This window comes from Protopterus annectens, chromosome 6.part0 (genome assembly GCF_019279795.1).
Source record: "Protopterus annectens isolate FY-2018-M chromosome 6.part0, PAN1.0, whole genome shotgun sequence".
In the NCBI taxonomy this organism is placed as follows: domain Eukaryota; kingdom Metazoa; phylum Chordata; order Ceratodontiformes; family Protopteridae; genus Protopterus; species Protopterus annectens.
The window spans coordinates 1,053,205,039-1,053,226,875 of record NC_056737.1 but is presented as its reverse complement, the minus strand read 5'-3'; the positions used below and the strand labels follow the sequence as shown (position 1 = coordinate 1,053,226,875).

Below are 21,837 nucleotides of genomic sequence, written 5' to 3'. Positions count from 1 at the left end.
TTATATAACTATAATTATAATTTACACCACTAAATAATCTTAAATATTATAAATAAGAACATGCATGTAACACAAACACGTTTTGTGCCTCTCAGACATTCTGCTCATGGTCAAGAATTCTGCAACCAACTGTAGTGCAAGGAAAGGTTGACTGGTGGCTGCAGTTTTACCATTCACAAGTAAGTAATGTCTTTCAGCTTTTCCCAGTTAGGGGTCGCCACAGTGGAACTCCAGTCCGCTAATGACTGGCAGTGGATTTTTACGGTGCCGAGTTGCCATCCCAACACCCAACCTTCAAAGAAGGCACACCGAGTCACACATGCACCTACCTGCATGTCTTTATACATCACTCGACCATGGGGAGGACATGCAGACTCCACACAGAAGGTGCTCCAGCCAAGAATTGAATGGGAGAACCTCTGGCTGTGAGGCAACAATGCTAACCACTGCACCACCGTGGCCTACCAGTTTTACCATTCACAAGTGAAAGATGAAATAACAAAAATCTTCAAATCTTAATCACTTCTTCCACTGTAGAATATTTCGGTATTGATCAGGCACATTAAGAGACAAGAGACGAGTCTAGATGCTACCAGCATCATCAGCTTTACTGAGAGAAATGCATTAGTACACTGACCGCAAACGTTTGTTTAATAATACCACAAGACAAAATTGTGAGATCAGTAAAACTGAAGTTAATAAAAGAAAAAAATAATTTCTGAAAAAGAGCAAGGTACATACACACCTTACTTGCAGGACTGCTCCCTCCTGGCTTCAGATATAGTAAGTCTAAGGTCGCATAGTCTCTTGGGGGGGGGGGGCTAAGAGAATACCCCATAGCCCTCCAAGGATCAGCAACTTCAAAGTTAGTATTGTGGTGATCTTTGGTACTGATGACATCTCAGTGTTTGTGCTCTGATGACCTGGCACTCATAAAAAGCATTATCACTAGAACTACAAACTCCTAGCTGTTCAACAGAGACAGGAAACCAGAAAATGTGATTCATATACTTGTATGCGAAACAAAGTCAAGGCATCAGGATCTTAAAGAAACACATCCATATAGTGCAATCATCACTAAACACAGCATCTTCAACTAAGTGACCATACCAACCAAAAATTCTCCACAAATGTTCAAGGCCACTGCTTATAACTGAAGTCTCTGCTACTTTAAAAATTATACAACAACCATTTTTCAGTAGAACCTCTTAACAACTGATGATACCTTAACGTAACTTTTTCACAGTATTATTGATGTCCAATTTTAGTCTTAATTTACTAACTTTCTGTTCACACTGACCATGAATGTGGCTGTTGCTTAAATATAGGTCAATGAACTTACCTTTTTGACCTTCTGAGGATTTTTCATGCGTCTACATTTTCTAATGTCCATTTCTGTTGTATTTACACAGCCAGGCTGAAATAAAATAGATAAAGGAATTTAAAGAATAGTTCAGAAGTTATGGAGTTTATCTTTAACTGCCATTCTTGAAAATGCAACAAAGTAACAATTACAAGAATTAATGAATATTAACCTTGATCAAGATGACCCATGTAACAAAATTAATTTACAGAAGGATAGGCAGCAATTTGTATGCAATCAAAGTTCTGCATGTCATCACATTACATCAGACAAGCTGAACAAAAAGAATGCAAAAAAAAGTTTGTTTTAATACTTAAAATATAGACTGTATGTAAAATGTGATGTGATGCAGGGTAGAGGCACATTTATCCCTACCACTGGATTTGCAGGGCAGTACTTATTTGGTAAGTTTCTGGGCTCATAGTTTTGGTGACCAAGCTCAAGATGTATTGGACATTGATGCCCTTGGGTCTTATATTGGATCTTATGGTTGTCCATACAGGCATCCTGTTCCTTCTTGAATATATGAATTGATGAGTTGAGCTTAACTGAGATTGGGAGTTTTCTCTATAGGCATGGGAATATATGAGATACAAAGTTACTACATTTTATTGTGTGGTTCATACTAATTTTTTACTGCGGCCAAGTGTCCTCTTGTGTTCAGGTGACGGGGGGTCAACTAGTAAGACATTTTTTTATTGGACTGTAGGTTACAAATACATTTCACCTCAGAAGGCACTAAGATGCAATGAGTATAGAGTTGCTGTAGCCTTTGGCTTTAAGACACACTGATTCTCTTCACTTCTCTTTGTGAGGAAGTTTTGTAATTTTTCTAATTAAAACAGATTATACATAAATAAGTTTCAGAGCAGGAGGGAATATTCTATCAGCTGTGTATACATGGGATAATTCCTTTCCTAGAATGGCTCTCAGACACACAGGCGATCAGGTGGACAACTTCATATGCTTTGTGGACAATAATGCTTATATGGGCATCAAATGAAAGGCCAGAATCCACAAGGACTCCAAACTCTTTTACTATTTTGTCAGCTTTTAGTTATTTCCCATTAGTAGTGCAGAAAGATGGTGATGGGGTTTGGAAACAAAAATGACAGAATGTTGCATGTTTTGACACTGAAGGCAAGATCACTTCAAATGCACCATTCATGTATAAGGTTTGGTATCAGTAAAGTTAAGGAAAATGCCCCCAAGTGTCCAGTCGTCTGTATATTTGGTGGGCCAAAACAATGCAGTCAGTCCTGATGTCTAAGAAAATTTGCCAAAAAAGTGTTTACAGGTCAGGATCTTGAGGAATACTACAAGTAACAAGAGATGGCAATGACAAGACACTTCCTATTCCTATGTGTTGTGTACAACCGTGTAACCAGTTGTAGACTACACCTACATTTACTTTTACAATCCTGTGTTTATGTATGATTATTTCATGGGATATACTGTCAAACACTTTATCCAGACTGAGGTATGCTGCTTGGGCAGATAAACTTTCATCCAGGGAAGAAGTCACACTTTATGTCATCTTGTGCAATGTGCTTGTGATGTTGGTTGGTCTGTAATTAATGGTAGGGCTTCCTTTGTGTATTGTGAGTATGTTAGCCTACTTCCAGATACCGTTGATGTAGCCACTTTTAATGCTTTAATATGATTTTCTGTAAGAGGATATATTAGGCTTTTCTTGACTGCACAAATTATTTACATGCAGTCTCAAAGATATTGTGCTTCTGATCTTACTGAGGCCAGAGGTGACGATTTCAGTTGTAATTTCTGCTAAGACCATATTGCTGGTAGGAAAAGAAGGTGGGATTCTCTTGGGACCTGGGATCACAGGTTGACACCAACCTTAACATTGAACACCATGCTTACATGATTAGAAAAGCATTGCTTTGAGAGCCAAAGAAGTTATAACCCCCCATACTTGGCACTTATCTGGCCCATAACTGAGTATAATGCCACATTTGGTAAGTACTGTACTGAGCATCTACAGCAATTAGAAAGACCTCAGAGATTTCTAACAAGGAAGATCAAGGACCTCCAGCATGTGTCTTACACAGACCGACTAAAATCCCTGTCACTATATTCCATATCATACAGACTTCTTAGGGAAGACTTATGCCTGGCTTACAGAGCAACCCAAGACCCAAACCTAATGAACTTATTGTATATCCATAAATCAAATGGGTCTAGGGCTACCCATTCCAGGGACTTAAATATGGCCTGCAACTTAAATAGGACATGCTGGAGGGAGAGATTTATCTCCCAGCAACTGTCACATCTTTGGAACAGGCTATCAATTTATGTGAAACAGACCACCTCTATGAAACTGTTCAAGAGGAAACTGGATGCGTGGATGGGGCACTGTAAATTCTTACCAGGGATAGTGCCCAAAACCCTCCTGGACATGAGATTCCTCTTATTCTACAATACTTTAAGCTTTGTCAGTCTATGTAAGTAATTCTTGTTACTTCTTAATTGTATCTTATTTTCTTTTATGTCTTGCATATTTTTAAAACTCCTCTTTCCTTTTTCTCTCACTTGATAGCTATAACTTCTTAAGTACGTTCCATCTTTCCTAATAACACCCATATCATTTCCACTAACTATTCCTTAAATTCTTCTCTTTTTAACAGGTAGATGGGGAAACACCAGTGTCTCATTTTTCCTTCGTTACCCTACATTTTTATTTTCATTATTATTAGTGCATGATCTGGAATAGTTCTTGGATGTCTGCCAAAACTAATTTAAATGCAGATGTTCCTATGAAATATAATTTCTGTCTAGTCTAGCCCAGTTATTGTACCTTGGTGAATAATATACAAATTCTCTCTGAGTTCCTACTACTGAATTAATTCTTCCATACCAAATATTTTCATACTGTTTTTTCAGAAATCTACCCCCTTATGTTATATTTTCCCTTCTAGGCCCCCTCAATACATCCTTATTGTTGTAAATCAAATTCCAGTCCCCACCTACAAATAATATTCCTGTCTGAAAGCCGATTATTTTTTTCATAATAGCATTTTAGGTAGAATATAAATACATGCCAGTGTAATCTTTGTCCCTTGCCAGTAGATCCATACTACCACAAATGTATAATTATTATCGTTTTTCCTTATTCTATAAGTATTGGTGCTCCTCTATCAATTAATATAAGTATTCCTGTTTTCCTTTCTCCCTGATATTCTGCTGAATATTCATCCTGAAATCCTTTATTTATCAAATTCACATGTTCAATTCTTTCTAAATTTCCCTCTTGTAGCATTGTTATTTGCACTCTGCATTTCTTAATATAATTCAATGCACTTTCCTTTTGTCTATACCTGTGAGACCATTCAGATTACATGATAATATGGGAAGTACCACCATTATTATAAGAAGTTATTATTCTCACTTGTTATATATGACACATTTTGAACGTCTATTTCCAGCTTGTGTGATGAGTCTACTTTTGTTTATCAAAAGAACACCTCTTCGAATGCTAAGAACCCAAACTCACATCAGCAAAAGTACAGTTTTCCAAAAACACATATTTGCAAAACACAGATAATCAAAATGGAAAAATAAACTAAAATAAAAACAAAAATCAAACGTTTGCAGGGGCAAGCCCCCCTGCACCCCCATGTGGGGGTCTGTACCCCAATGCTAATTATGTATACCAACTCTGAGATTGCACTACAGTGAGGAAAAGGGTACATTTCCTTATCCTCACTATACTGCAACCTATACATAAAAGTCCCAACTGCCCTAAACCTTACACTCTTATTACAACTGTAAAAAACGAGAAAAAACCCTCACCTCTACTTCCAAAGGCTCCCAAAATGACCAAATGGAATTCCCTAATCAGTGTTTCGTGAAAGTGTGTTTTCGGAAAACTGCGCTTTTGCTGACGTGAGTTCGGGTTTTAGGAATTCAAAGAGATGTACTTTGGATAAACAAAAGTAGACCCTGTGTGATATATGCACCACTAATGTTTGGCAGGTTGATCATTTATACAGTTGTTTCTTGCCATCTTCTCTTAAAATCTATATTACTTTTCACAATACTTTTTATTTTAATTAAAAACCTCCAATAAAACACAAACATCTCCAGAATAACCCCATAACCTGTTAACTTAATGCAACCATAAAAAATATGTACACCTTAATTTAATGAAGTTTAACCCGCCTAGTATGAACAATCGTCCTAAATAGACAGCTGCAGACACAGGCACTATCTAACCTAAATTTAAGGATATCCATGCTAAGATGCATGTTACTATCTCTGCTGCTACTTGCATTTATTGTTGTTTCTTGTTTATCTTTATTGCCCTGTCAGATGTGGAAACAACTATAATGCTTTCAGAAAACATTAACATTTAGCCTTAAAAAACAAGTGCTTTGGCATCTTTATCACATACAACAATAATTGAAAATGCCCCATCATACAACATGAAATTTATATCATGAAAAGTTTTATAAAGATACTGTTAAGAACAGAAACTGTTTTACTTACAATACCCTTTTCTTTCTTCCCTTCCTCTTTGTGCCCTTTCAAACATTAATGATATGAAGTCAGGCAAATGCCTTTCAGTCCATCAAGAGTTTAACAAAGTCAACAAAAGACTATTCTTTCCACTTTTTCTTGAACAGACATATTTCACAAATGCAAATGTTATGTTGTAATCTCGGATTTATTCACTAATTTCCATGTTGCTGGTCTTCTTCTTTTTCATCTGCATCTCCCAATTCCAGAGTCTGGTTCAGTTCCAAGGTAGTCCAGATTCATCTAATCAACTCATGTGTTTTGCTGTCTCTCTCTCTCTCTCTCTTTCTCAGCATTTTCCTTTAGAACATTGAAAAAGGTTGCACTGGCAATGACTCTCTATGAGCTTTATTAGAAGAGTGAGAAACTGAGTTCTCTTCTGCTTGACAGCTCACTTTTTGTTGGACAAAACTTTGTATTTCCTCCTTAGCCTCTTCTGCATCAGAAAATGACTTTGATCCTCTAGGAAAAAAAATACTCTGAAGACAGCTGGATATAGCAGCTTGAATCTCACACCTGACTCTCAACATTTCCTGATTGCTTGAAAAGGTTTGCTTCTCTTCTGTCTGTTGTACAGTGAATAATCATTTTCTACAAATACTCTACAGTATCTAACTTTTTAATAGTTTGCCCTTCTGCCATAGTTTTGCTGGGATCGGCTCTTTTTGCTGGTAGGGTTGCAACTTTACTAATACATGTCTTGGCTGCTTTCTCATGGTCAGGTTTGGAGCATACACACAATGTGTTCTTTCAATTAAAATCTGTTGTGGAATATCAGTCCAGTTGCTTATTCGTGCCTTCATAAAATTAATACAGTCAGTTCATTCAAGTTTGTCTGGTACAGTAGAAAATCTCAGATTTTCCCTGTGAGTTCTGTCCTCTAATTAAACCATTTTCTTGAGTTGTCTCATCTTCAGCTAGCCTTTTCTTCATTTCAGTCTCTGTTTTTTTGCAGTTTTATCAGTTCATCTGAATATATGTCTAAAGCTTCTTCCATTTTCAGCCTTTTATTTGAATTGATATACTTCTTCAATGTTTCATTTATTTTAATCAGCTTTGAGCAGATTTGACTTTTTTTTTCCTCTATGAGCACATTTGACTTATTTTTTCCTCTAGTTTACTGGAAGTCATGTCTTACCCCAAAACTGGAGCTTGAATTGCTTTTTGCTAAACAGCTGGAGGATTCTTCCAAGTCAGGGTTTTCTCTTCACTTTTTCTAGTGGATTTTCTTTTGGGCACTCAAAGTTTTTTTTTTTTGCTGACATATAGGCAGTGTACTTACTAACCAGTAACTGCATTTATTAAAAGTGGCAGAGTTCCTTGCCTTTATTTTCAGTTTCTTTTTTCACACTGGCAGAGCTAAAGTTCAGCTGTTGATCAGTGTGCAGCCATCTTGGAAGTATTTAAATGATCTTCTTATAATTTACTATAACCGGGTTATAGAGAGTTACGATATTTAGATTTAAATCTTCTTTACATTCAAAGATAGAGTCATGTTAATTCAATTTATATTACTACTGAAATATATATAATTCAGACTACCTCAATATGTCCCATTAGAGATAAAAATATATTATATAATAAATAATTATCTTTTCAAGTTTTTATTGTACCCTAAAAACATAGCATAACTTTTAAATAGGTTATTAGACATTGGGAACATGGAGGAATTGAATTTGCAGATATAGAAACTTACTGAATAGCTTCAATATTTAAAACATTTATACTAAGATAAATTCAACTTATTCAGCTAATCAAAATAACTGCATGAGATAATTTGAGAAAATGCAACAATGAAAAACCTGTACAAAACACAACAATCATAAATAGTACAATGTTATTATTACTAAATATATGAGCAATTATGAATCTAAGCATAATTGCTCTAACTGTGCAACTATCATTTTGAAATTCTTTACAAATGTTATTCAGAGAAATCCTACAGCCCAAAAAATTAGCTCTTGTAAGTATCACCATTATTTATCTTTGGTTTATAGCTGGTCCTAATTTTCCAAAGTGATAAATCCTAAAAGGAAAGATATGTTATTTTGGCACCAGTGTTTGAAAGGTACTAGCATTTTTTAACAATGATTGTATAATGCATAAATATGATCTATACCTAAATGATCGGTTAACAGTACAAAGTACTTGGCAATTTATTTTAACCAAATACTGGCAATAAAACCAGAAAAATAAGTCCACGTTTCTAATATGTCTTTAATAATATAACATCTAATTTAGCATCTGCTAGTTCATATATATCTAAAATGGTTTACCATCAAATGGTTGAAGTGGATCGGTGCAACCAACACTTGTTTGAAAGGCTCTTTTCAAAGTTTTGTAATGTCATAGCATTTTTATCGAATCTACAATGTTGTAACCCTATTTCTGTTCTGCATCACAGATGGCAAATGGGGTTTTGTGCAAAACTCCTGGAAATATTGAATGTCGAACTCCAATTTTACCATGTTCAACATTAGGGAGGAAAATTATTTTATATTTTGACATTTCAGTATAGCATTCTGAACACTCACACAGATGTATTTCAACAATTTGGTGGTAATCTATCTAAAATATATATGTTAATTAAAACATATAAGACCAATATTCATAATTAATATTGGACACTTTTACAGCAACCAAGTTATCCTAAATTCACAAACATGGATAATAATTTAATCTTAATATCATCAAAAATGAAAGATTAGTGTTATTTTGCAAAATATGTGGAAATTTCTACATAGGACCTTCAGGTCTCTGCACTGTATATAAGGAATATTTTAAAAAGGAAATCAAGGTTGCTGGTGATGGAAAACAGTTAAAACAGATTAACAGACTATTTTTATGACTGTGATGTTTTAAGAAAATGTTGACAATTCATTTATTCAAGCATTGCAGTCAGAGAAATTTACCTTATACAAATATTAAATATTATTTAATATGCTAAAGCAAGAGGTTCCCTAATTCATTTAATGGCTGGGGTACCTTCTGCGCAGTGCCTGTTTGTCAATGCAGTACATGTGGGTTTCCTCTGGGTGCTCTGGTTTCCTCTCACATTCCGACGACATGTAGGAGACATGGGCATTCTAAGTTGCACATAGGTGTGAGTGTGTGGTGTAGAAGAACTACTATGGCAGGGCTAGTCACCTGGCGGTGTAACCCTTTGCTCTTGATGATTGTCACTGTTGAGGAGACACCTGACCCCCATGTGCAAAAAAATGGGAAAAAGGGATTGTGGATGGATGGACAGATTTAATATGCCAATACCTGATTGAGTTTTAAAATCTCAGTTCCTCCTGCTCTAGTGTATTTTGTTTATAACTAGGAAAACTATAATAAAGAACTGAGAAAAAGATGTAATGACCTAATTTAAGGAGTTCTTAATGTTGCCAATGTTATTTGTCAAAAAGGAATTAATACAATTAGGGTATGAATAAATAAAACAAATACTGATTCAAAATCTGGACAGAGTTATTGTTGAATAAATATTATAATTTGTTAACAAGGTCATTTAATTTAAATATGAGTTTTAAAGTAATGTCATGGATATAGTGTATTTAATATTGATATAGAAATGACATCTCAGGTAAATGGGTAGTTATAGTTTAGTTAATTGTTGGTTCAAATGTGTTTTTCATGTGTCATTGTTAGTGTATTCTGACTTTCTCTAAGTTTTTAAAAGTTTTGTCATTAGTGACTTTCCTACCTCCTGCATCCATCCATTTGTTGTAACTTATCTATTCCGCTGTGTCATAGATTTGGGATCTCATGAAAACGGGATGTCAGTTTACAAAATCTTTCCTGAGTAGACGTGAGTGACCCTTGAAGCATAAATGTCAGTGTGGTGTAACTGGAGCATGTCAAGAGTTTGTGGAATTTGCATTAACCTACTGCAGATCCACTTAAACAAGTGTGAAACAAATATCTGATTACATGAAGCACTTGACTTAATACCCTTTGATCAGCTACTGTATGCTCCACATTTATGTTACAAACCCATACTATCTGTAACATATTTTTTGAATTCCCATTAATTCTTAATTACGGTGTAGCACAACTAGGCAGATATCAAATATACAGTATTATTGTAATTTCTTTTCACCAAGTAACATAAATAAAATAAGTGAAAAGATAAAGTAAACAAGCTCTAGCCTAGGGAGTACGCCTTCACCATATGAAAATGAAAAGCCACTATAAGGCTACTCCCTCCACGTGGTAGCTAGCTCCAAGATGTCCGTTTGGTGGGTATTATATATCCCCTTTCTTGTAGTTGCTGGTATGCAAACACTACATATGTATCCCAGGTCCTTCCTTAAATAAAAACAATTTTTTTTTTAATTCTGTTCAGTTAAAAACGACAAATTGCCTACTTCAAAGTACTGGTTCAAACACTAAAGACACTTTCCTTGAAGCAAATTTCTTGTTATAGTAACTTGACTCAATATAATAAGAAATTACTCATTCATTGGAAGTCACTTCCAGCTACCTTTCTTCCTTGAATGCAAACCTCCATTCACTGACAATTATATGCTCCACTTCCTCAGTAGGTACTTCCAAAGTTCTAAGTCAATAAATTGCCTGTATGCAAAAGCACTAGAGCAAGTTGCAAAATGTTCCTTGCTTGGAAGCCAACCTGTAACCTGCATGCAGCCTGTGTGTAAAGTGTGTGTGTGGGGGGGGGACAAGTCCCAAAGCTCTTCCTTCTTCTAAAGTCAATTGGTTTCAATAGGCATCCTGTGTTCAAGGTCACCGGAATGAATTTCCAAAGTCTAAGACCAACTTCAAATCGGCATGCTGCCTGTGCACTTAAACAAATTCCAGGATAAATAATTCTTCCTTCCTCTGAAGCCAACTGGAATCAGCAAACTACCTGTTTGCAAAGTCTCTGGAACAGGTTCCAAAATATTCCTAGTTCTGAAGCCAACTTCAAATAAGCATGCTGCTTGTGTTCAAAGACGGACTCAGGAATGGATAAGTGCTTTCGGTTGTAAACCTTCTTCAGATCCTGTGTTTATCTGCTTTGCTCTTCCTTTTATACTGTATGTATTCTAGGTATTGACCAATGAGGTATTATATTCAAATAAGACTCTCTGTCTTCATTATTCATTGGTTACACTTGCTACTTGTATCCAATCTGTCTTTTTATATACACTGCCAAATCAATTTAACTTCCTGAGTTCCTGAAAGTATGTCACTGGTTATTCTGTCCTCTTGGGAGGAGTCCATTCTCATATGTTGTTTAGTAGCTGGTTGTATAGCTTTACTGTCATGTTATTCAGTCCTATTTCTTAGTGGTTTTATGATAGAAGTTTATTATCGCCCCCTAAGCCTCCTTTCTTTTAGTACTGGTTTTAAGGGGACTACTGCGTTAAAGCCAGGACTTTGACTGGCACGTAAGTTCATAATCCATTCCATTTCTATTTTTTTCAGTTCTGTTGAATAAATCTCCACCTCATGCTGTAACTGAAACATGAGTTAATATAATAAATTTAAAGCTATGCCCTGAATTATGCTTTATATGCTGATACAAAGCATTAACTTCTATCTTGTTGTTGATGTCTCTTAGATGCCGTAAAATACGTTCTTTGAACTTTCTGTTAGTTTTGCCCACATAAAACGACATACATCCTTCACAGCTGGCTATATATATCACATTCTCTGTATTGCAATTTACATTCCCTTTATATTAATATACTTTATGTGTGATAGGATGTTGGAACACATCAGTCGTATTAATATATTTGCATGCCTTACACTTCCCACATTTGAAAGTTCCTTTTTTCTTTACTACACTTCTCTGAGTTGTTTCTGTTCTATTGTTGCACAATAGACTTTTCAAGTTCTTCTTGTTTTTATATGTGAATTTGGGTTTTTCTCCTACTATACTTTTAATTTTAAGATCCACTTTTAAAACTGGCCAATATTTTTGAATAACTTTGTTTATTTGTTTATTATCTGGTGCATAGGATAACATACATCTTAGGGACTCGTGGGTTTCATTATTCTTCTGTCCTTTGACATGTTTATAATGATAATATGGTTTTCCTTTGCCTCGTCGTAATTCCATCGCTTGCTCAAAGTCCATCTGATTCTTCCTATACCCTCTAGTTGCTAAGTTATCCACCAATTGGTTAAACTCTTGTTGAAATGTATCTTCCTTTGTACATAGTCTAGAAATGCGTATGGCTTGATTTTCAAATATGTTGTTGAAAATATGTGTGGGGTGCATGCTAGTTCTATGCAGCATGTGGTTCTTCCATGTAACTTTCCTATGTAGGGCCGTCTCTACAGTTCCCTTTTTAAAGGTAATACTTATATCCAGGAAGTCAATACTTTCCTGGGAATACTTGGACTCAAACTTCAAAAAGTCCATTGTAGATGTTAGGTATCTTAAAAACTGTTGGTACTGATGGACTTCTCCTTTCCATAGTAATAGTATGTCATCCATAAACCGACCATAGAACAGTACTTGCTCTTTCCATATATTATCTTTACTATTCATCTATTGCAACTCCCACTGTGCTAGTACTATGTTCGCATAGCTATTAGCACAGGGGGTGCCCATGGCAACCCCCCATTTTTGCCAATAGATATTTTTATCATAAATGAAGACATTACTACTTAGTATAATGTCCAAAAGGCCACAGATAACATCAACTTTAATTGCCATGCTGTTGGTGCATGAGAACTGCCTTACAGCTTCTATCCCATATTCATTGGGGAAACATGTAAATAGGCTATTAACATCTAGAGTTACCAATAATAAGTCAGTGATGTTATCCAAATCTTTCATAGTTTCTTGTAGTCTCTCCAAGAGGTGTGCCGTGTCCTTCAGTACTGTTCTCACTTTGTGCATACGTTTTTTAAGTTCATCCTCCACATATATTGAAAGTGGTTCCTTGATCCACCCTCTGCCAGATACTATGGGTCTGAGAGATGGATCCAGTAGATTTTTATATACTTTCGGTATTCCTTTAATTTCTGGTACAGTAGGGTGGGATACTTCAAAGAACTCAAACAGTTCTTCATCTAATTCTCTGCACATCATCTTATCATATAAATCATTTTTCACTTTTTTTATTGGCTCTTGTAGCTGAGTCTTGCTAATTCTTCTGTAAGTTGAAGTATCACTCAGCATTTCAGCATTTTTCTGTTGTAATGTTCTTTATCCATGACCACTAGGGCTCCTCCTTTATCTGCGGGCTTAATTATTATTTCTTCATTTTGCTGTAGTTCCCTCACGGCTGTTTTTTTCTTTCCTAGTCATATTATGAAACTGTTTGCCTTTATTACTCTGCTTCAGTTGTGCTATCTCTTCTTCACATCATTTTATAAACATTTCTACTGCTGGTGGATTTATAGGTACAAATGTACTAGGTTTCTTGTACACAATCCACTGTTACTTTCTTCTTTTATATTCATTCTACCATCAAAAATATATTTTAAAGTAATGTTTCTTCCAAAACTTTTAAGGTCAGTGATCACCTCGCTCAGTTCAAACTTCAATGAGGGTATAAAACTTAGTCCTTTCTGTAATAGGTCATTTTCTTCTTTAGTCGGCTTATATTTAGAGATGTTAATCACCAATGAATTAACATCAACATCATTCTTTAAGTGATGTAGTTCTATGTCACTTTTCTTCCTTTCCCTGCTTAGGGATCTGGGTACCCTGCTTTCTTTGTTCTGTAACAGAAAAGGAAGCTGTTGAAAGATGGGTATATGGATCGTGCCTTTTTTTGGCACGGTTCCTATCTCTCCTTTAGGAGCATCCTTTCCTTTCTTCTCTCTTTGTGAGGTTTCTTTTCCTTCTGTTGCTGGTGTAGATATAATTTCTAAGTCTCCCAATAATATGCTTCCATTATTCATCCTACTCCTGGCTCCTTCATCAGCGTTGATAGTATCCTTGATGATTGGTGCGTCTATATCTACCTGTACCTGCCGCGTTTTACCTGCATCAGTCTGTTGCCTTCTTTTCCGAAAATCTTTAGGTTCTTCTATTTTCTGCTGATGTCTTTCTTTCCTGGGCCATTCAAAAAGGTGGCCTGCTGCAAAGTCATCAAAATTCCTCTTAAGTTTACCTATTTTAATCATTTTGAGCCTATTGTCATAGGCATCCAGTTTATCCTGTAATCTCTCTAGTTTGACTATGTCATTATCTGATAGCGTCAACTGTTCCAATTCTTTTTGCTTGGTCTGTATGAACTGTGAGATTTCTGTCTCTTGAGGCTTAAAGTACTCCATGAGTAACTTCATGTATTGAAAACTGGTCTCTATGTTTATTTGTTCCCATCTGGCCAATACATCCGAATATGTGTTCCCATAAGTAGGCATGCATCTAACTCTCAAGCCCCTTGGAATTACATTATGGTGAAGGCAGGCTTCCATGTAGAAGCGTTGCCATTGTAATCTTTTTAGTTTGTATGCTGCATTTTCAACATCACTATATAAGTTCTCAAAAGGTACGTCTATTGCTTCTTCATTATCCTCCACTGCTCAATCAGTAATGTCTATTGATAGTAGTGGATTACTGATGTTCAAAATCAAAGGAGGACCTTTTTTCTTTGTCTCTATCTTAGATACTTGTATCTCTTCCATATTTAAAGTCCATGTGCAGGGCTTGTTACTATAAATATATGAAAATTAAAAGATAAAGTAAACAAGCTCTAGCCTAGGGAGTACGCCTTCACCATATGAAAATGAAAAGCCACAATAAGGCTACTCCCTCCACGTGGTAGCTAGCTCCAAGATGGTCCGTTTGGCGGGTATTATATATCCCCTTTCTTGTAGTTGCTGGTATGCAAGCACTACATATGTATCCCAGGTCCTTCCTTAAATAAAAACAATTTTTTTTTTTTTAATTCTGTTCATTTAAAAACGACAAATTGCCTACTTCAAAGCACTGGTTCAAACACTAATGACACTTTCCTCGGAGCAAATTTCTTGTTATAGTAACTTGACTCAATATGATAAGAAATTACTCATTCATTGGAAGTCACTTCCAGCTACCTTTCTTCCTTGAATGCAAACCTCCATTCACATACCAGCAACTACAAGAAGGGATATATAATACCCGCCAAACGGACCATCTTGGAGCTAGCTACCATGTGGAGGGAGTAGCCTTATTGTGGCTTTTCATTTTTAAATAAAATAAGTGGCTGATATAATAAAAAAAGATGCATAAATAACACAAATGAAATGTTTATAACGGCATTTCTGTAGCTGAAGCTCTGTACCATGTTTAAAAATAAATGCTACCAAAATAGGATGAAGCAGTACTTATGGATTTATATCAGTGTACTGGACATTCTTAATGAAAAAACATACAAAGAGAGAAAACCATTAAAGAACTAAATTAAAACACTGTCTAAGAAAAAAACTAGTAAGCAACTTTTTTATTAGGCAATGTAAATTAGACAGGTAGAACTGTGTCCTCTAAACACACACATATATATATATCAGACAAGATGCTCAGATGTAATATTTGTCAATCTCAATTCATCCTAATTAATTGTACTTATGTGATGATTGACGCTACTGCGCTTTAACTTGCTTATTTAACTTGCTTATGCTTCATCATAGCTTACGTTTTTTAACACACTGCATTCTCCTACCATGAAATGATCGCATCTAATGGCAGCCACCTCATAAACTGGCATTCCATTTTCTGTGTAATATGTGGTATTGTCATAGATTCAGAAGTAAATAAAATAATCATTTCATAGTTTTGAGAACACTGCCAGCTAGTCTGTTTTAGCCACTGTCAATTACACAAACAGAGCATAAGAATTTTCTTTTATAACACTATACTTTGTAGATTTCTTGTTCATGTTCCTGTAGGGAACGATATTTTACCAGGCTCATGCCCTACATTTTCTAGTTCTCAATCATCGGTACTCATTTGAAAATGCTGTTAGCTTTCTATGGTTAGGCACCACAACTATCAAATAAGGGGTCTCATTCACCTGCCAGAGGATTTCCATTAATTTCCCTTCTCAAGCTAGGAAGGTCCAGCATTGAAAACATTATGTCCTGTAGCTGCTTCACCTATTCTTTCTTCACTCAGAAACTTAATATTTCTTGGAAAGCAATGTGTGTTAGCTGCAAAGGTGATGAATCCTTTAACAAGTTTGCAATAGGCAGTATATACACTGTATCTTCACTGAATAAATGTAAAGTTACATAGTCAGGAAACGTACATATATAACAAATATTTTTTTATTCTGCAGAAATTCCATAAAAATGACATTTTTGATTTTTAACCAGTCCCAGTATTGACCACTTAGCCCTAGCTTCCCAGCCACTGACCCATTCAATTCTTAGAGATGACAGAACTATGGCCCATTCAATCCTGCTGGATGATAGCTCAGTGAATTGAAGATGGGATTTATAATCTAATTGGTAGAGATTGGTTCCCCTCATCTAACCCTTCTTTACAGTGGCTTGTGAGTTATTTCATAGCTGCTTGCAGAGGGTACATGCATGTTATGGTACATGCCAACCTCATGGTAAGTGGCACACTACTGCAGTAGATACTCAAAAGGCTCTTTCATGTGGGTCATACACCTATACTCCTGCAGGTTGTACCAATACTGCAAGCTAAGCCTCCATCCTCCCTAAGGTTAAGTCGTCTGTCATTGGCTTCTCACGTCCATCTCCCTCTTGCAAGGCCCCTGTGCATGTGCCACAAGAAGAACATTGGTCATCTGGGGCAGAGTCATGGCTTCCTCACTGCAATTGAAGTGGCCATGCCCAAAATTATATATTTTACCATATGGCTGAGGTAGACTGCAACACATTAATCCAACTTATGGCACTGATGTGGAACAAATAAAAGCTAAAACCTTCTAATAGGAATGAATACAAGTCTAACTCTTGAAGTTCTTAATTCTGTTTTTTCCCCAGTTTTGGGGTCATATTTTAATTTTTATTAACTTATTTATTTGGCATCTGTTGACCGGGATAGTCCAACTGAGCTATTGCCCTTTTTCAGTGTAGGCCCATGGAGAAAAGCTCCATAGTACAAATAAGCAAATATTGTATAACAAAAGTAATAAACAGTTATAATAATGTAATAATATAATACTATAATAATACTATAGCTCACATTTGAAAGGATTCACCATAAAATAGGGCATTTCATATTAATGCTACCCTTTTAGAATGGGCACATCAAATCAAAAAGCTCCAAGATACAGAAAAAAGTATGGATTACAGGAGCTGTACCCATCTGTCTTCTGGTTTGGTAACACAGCAAAAAGCTACACGTTAACTGTATTTTAAATGAGTATTTCATTGGCTACATGCCTATTACATACTCATTGGAGATGATGTAATGAATTTGTAATAGGATGATGTAATGAGTTTGTAATAGCCCCACTGTCCTAGTCTCTTGGTGTTGATTTACAGCTCATATCTTCTTCTTCTGTTACACAACTATCTGTATTCAGGACTAGTGTCATCGTATTGTGTAGGCATTTTTAAAATCAATGCCTACTCATTAAAAGACAAAGGAAAATAATATTCACAAAGAGGTATTGAAGTTAATATATTTTTGTCGTATGATTTTTTTTTATATAGCTTACGGTTTCATACTTACCACTGGTCTATGGACATCCCAAAAGGCTCTTTCTTGACTGTCTAGAATCTTTCTTTCTGTTTTGTCCTTTTTTCTGTCTATTCTGAAAATAAAGAAAAAATATAGTGTTACATTGGCTGCAAATGCTTGTAGTTTCCCTGAATACTGAACATGTTTAAAACATATTCCAGTATATATTGAAGAAAAAGCCAGAATATTAAGGTTAAAAATACTCAAAATCCATGTCTATGTTATTTAATTCTGATGACAGAAAAGGGACTCTTTGCAAGGTATCAAAGATAATCAATGTCTCACACATAGCTTCAAAGACTACAAAGGCACCCTTCCAAAAAGACTGAAGGTAATCAAAACACATTTTAAGAAATGCTTTGGAAAAGTGGGTCACTTTTAAGGAAAATTGATGATTCCTGCTGGAAACATCTTGTATTAGGTGACTAAGGAACTGGGTTCAAGAATAATGCATGACACAGAGGAATGCCTGATCGAGGAAGGACAAAGAATCAGACACTCAATATTTCTGTCTAAAGGAAGGGAGATTTAGGGTAATCTGACCCTTGACAAAGGTTAGAAACCACTGTTGACATCACTTGATACTTGCATCATAGATATGCCAGAAAATGGTGACAATGTATATTTTACACTGTTGACATCACCTGATCCTTGCGTCATAGATATCTCAGATATGACAATGTATATTTTACAGAAGCTAGGAATCACAGAAAGCTCAGGTGGCTGACTTTATTGCATCAGGCAAACAAAAGCACTACTGTGTTTAAAAGCACTTATCTCCATTTGTGCCCACAGTGCCCGTGGACAGCAGTGAGGTCCTTGAAAAATAGGTGTGGGTAACAGACAACTGGAATCTTGAATAAGACTTGAGTTTTGGTTAGATAGCCGTAACTTGCATGAAAGTTCAGTGATACAATTTACTCTGGTATCCACAATCAGGTTACAACAAAAAAACTTAAGACATTTATCGCAACAAATCTGGGCAGTTAATTTGCTTATTCGAAAATTATGTAGCAGTAAAAGCCACCATTAAAGAATATCCCAGAGCAACCAGACTGCATGTAGAATAGAGAGTCATAAATAAAGTAGATCGAGTAGCTCTACTTACCAGCTCAAGCAAGCATTTATTATATAATAATCTAGATTAGCTTGGAAGAGGAGGAAAACATTTGTTTTGGTGAATGCTTGTGAAAAAGAACAAATACAAAGATCTGGAGATGGTTAATGTGTTGGACTGGACACAGAGAGAAAACAAAGGAAAAGAAACTGTTCTAACAGATGAATGATCTGCTGTTTTGTAAAAGTGCAAATTAAATTACATGTAAAATGCTTACAGTACTCAATTAATATATTTTCAAAAGATGAAGATGACCAAGTAACCAAGCCCAACAGCGAAAAGTGACACTACAAGAAGAAGAAAAAAATACTGTTTTGTGGCTTTGGAGCAGCGTATTTTCTTCTTGCAGTGTCAAAATACTGTTTTGTGGCTTTGGAGCAGCGTATTTTCTTCTTGCAGTGTCAAAATACCGTTTTGTGGCTTTGCAGCAGCGTATTTTCTTCTTGCAGTGTCAAAATACTGTTTTGTGGCTTTGGAGCAGCGTATTTTCTTCTTGCAGTGTCAAAATACCATTTTGTGGCTTTGGAGCAGCGTATTTTCTTCTTGCAGTGTCAAAGTACTGTTTTGTGGCTTTGGAGCAGTGTTTTTTCTTCTTGCAAAGATGAAGACGACAATTTAATTCACAACACATTCAAACATGAACAAATTATGGGGGGGGAGGGTTAGGGTGGACATCTAGTGTTAGTTGTAGGAGCATACCCATGACAGATCTGACACATAGACCACTTACTCTTAAAGCTACCCATCAGATTTTATTTTATATGTATGACCTTTTTTCTAGCAGTTTTCCTTTCAATGCATTTTAACTACCTATAACACGAACTAGGTATGTACCTCTTTTCAGAGGTAACTCAGAAGTAACACCTAGTTAAGTCACTTGCTTAAAGTCACACAGTAGACAAATGGAGAAAAAGGAATTGAACCCACAAGTACTGGATGAAGTTTATTAGAAGCTCAGGGCCATAATCCTCTGCACTAAACTACATGAGTTGAAATATTATGCGTGTATCTTTTAGTTCTGTACTGATTTATGACATAAACGTAGCTGGAATAACTTGGCCAATGCATCATTAGTAATCCTTTTTAAACAAGTGTCCAGTTCAGCAACAGTAGATCATCATACTTATGACAGTTTTGTGACACACACCACAGGATATTATATGCCTCAGCACTCCTATATTTCATGTTATTAATTCCAGGTCTGAAAAAATTTGTAGTACGGTGAAATGCCAAAAGAGATTTATTAAGCATTGCAAAATCTTCAGAAATAATGATTTTGAACTGTAATTTTGGCAATATTTCTTTTTTTTTTTTCAGACAGTAAGATGATACTCATATCTTCCAACAGGGGGGACACAAATTATAGTTTTGATCTTAACTGGTCAGTTGCTATGACAGTCAATGTTTTCTATGACAGTTCAATATGAATGCAAATGTTTCAGCTTCCATACATGTAGGAGGTTAGCTGTAACCAGTTTGTGACAAACACATGTGTTTTCTGTACCATACCATGCTAGGTAACAACGTACAACATTCTGGAAGCATATAAAAATGTACATTGTGATCCATGCAGACCTGGCCTTGTTACTGACCCCTTTGCCAGCTTACCTGTCCATGCAATCTTGTAGTATGGTCATTTCCCACACACACACACACACACACACACACACACACACACGCACGCGCGTGCACACACACACACACACACACACACACACACACACACACACACACACACACACACACACACACACACACACATCCAACCATCAGGAAAGAAAACCCTACACAATCACTTACACTAATAGAACCATTCACTCACACATCCATATGCACACACCAACACAAAGACATACACATGCACCTCTGTTATACTACCTATTGTTGTGATGTGAACTATGACCAATTCCATAGGCAGGAATGGTTGTCCTCCTCCCTGTGAAGAAAATAATTCAGCAGAGTGATACTTCCTTCCTGTCTGTTTCTACACTGCTTCATTTCCTGTTCTCTGGGTTTATGTTTTCACTTTCATTAGGTGACTATTTTTTATCTTTTTTGATGCTTTCAGTGTCCCTGATGAGGTAATGAAATTTAATTAAAGTTCTTAGTACTTTATTACAGTTGTGTGTTTAGTCTGTTGCACAATCCCAAGTCTTGTTTTGCTCCAATTATTATTATTATTATTATTATTATTGTTTCTGGTGTTTAGCATTTTTGTTGATTTACTTTTTTTTCAGTATTTCAGTATTTGATTGTTTTTTCCTAATTAATAGGTTTCATGTTGATGGCAGTTTGTTGAATTTTGAAGTCAGTGAGGGAGTAGGGATCTATGACTGGATGTAAGGTCTAAGTGGCCGGCACTAATTTTTTCATGCTTATAACAGATTTGATGTATGAGTATCTAGCAGTATGATTGGTTAGTTTATATATATATATATATATATATATATATATATATATATATATATATATATATATCTGTATATATATATATATATATGCATATATATATATATATATATATATATATATATATGTGTGTGTGTGTGTGTGTGCATGCATGCGCGTATGTATGCATGGCTGCCTTTCTAGTATTACTTGAAAGTTGAGGATAACATCTTTGGACTGGCAAACTGAGCAGCATGGTTACCATTTTCAAAAATGCAGACAGGGAGGGTGTGGTCTATTAACTTAGGAATCATTATCTTCAGTCTCCTTGGGAAAACGTAAACCAAGTTACTAGAATGGCAATTTCAATCATTAGTCAAGTCTATGATTTAACAGAGGTAGGGTAGATTCTGTCCTGAAAAAAGTAATGGATTTTATTCTGGCCATGGAACAGTTTCACCTTTGCACTCATATTGGACAGGTCATGGAAGTTTGTATACATGTGTTTATAGACATGAACACAGCATATGACCTCATATACCAGAATACCTTATGAGAGGTGCCAAACAGCTTAGAGTGCCAGGACTACCCCTGAGTTTCATTGGGTCTATTTCTATCCTGCCCTCTCACTACTAGCTCAACTATAGTAGTAGTCCTAGTAGTCCTCAACTAGTAGTCCTAGGACTCCACCACGTGTATGCCATATCTCATTTCCTGATCAGGACTTTCAAGGCTAAGCAATGAAATCACAGCCAACGTCTGGAATGTATTCAGTTTGGAAATGCAAGGGTTGCATATTTGCTGTTTGCAGATGATATTGGTTGTCCT

General features: G+C 35.9%; 1 protein-coding gene across 3 annotated transcripts in view; it reads right to left on the bottom strand.

Annotated features, from left to right (window-relative positions):
• Positions 1-21,837, bottom strand: part of RGS6 (regulator of G protein signaling 6) — a 2,564,457-nt gene that overhangs the window by 453,261 nt on the left and 2,089,359 nt on the right. For all 3 annotated transcript variants that reach the window (XM_044074660.1, XM_044074661.1, XM_044074662.1), the window contains exons 9-10: positions 17,496-17,577; positions 1,343-1,417 (exon numbers count right to left, since the gene is read on the bottom strand). In XM_044074660.1, coding sequence (XP_043930595.1) covers positions 1,343-1,417; positions 17,496-17,577 — 157 coding nt within the window. The remainder of the gene's footprint in view (positions 1-1,342; positions 1,418-17,495; positions 17,578-21,837) is intronic.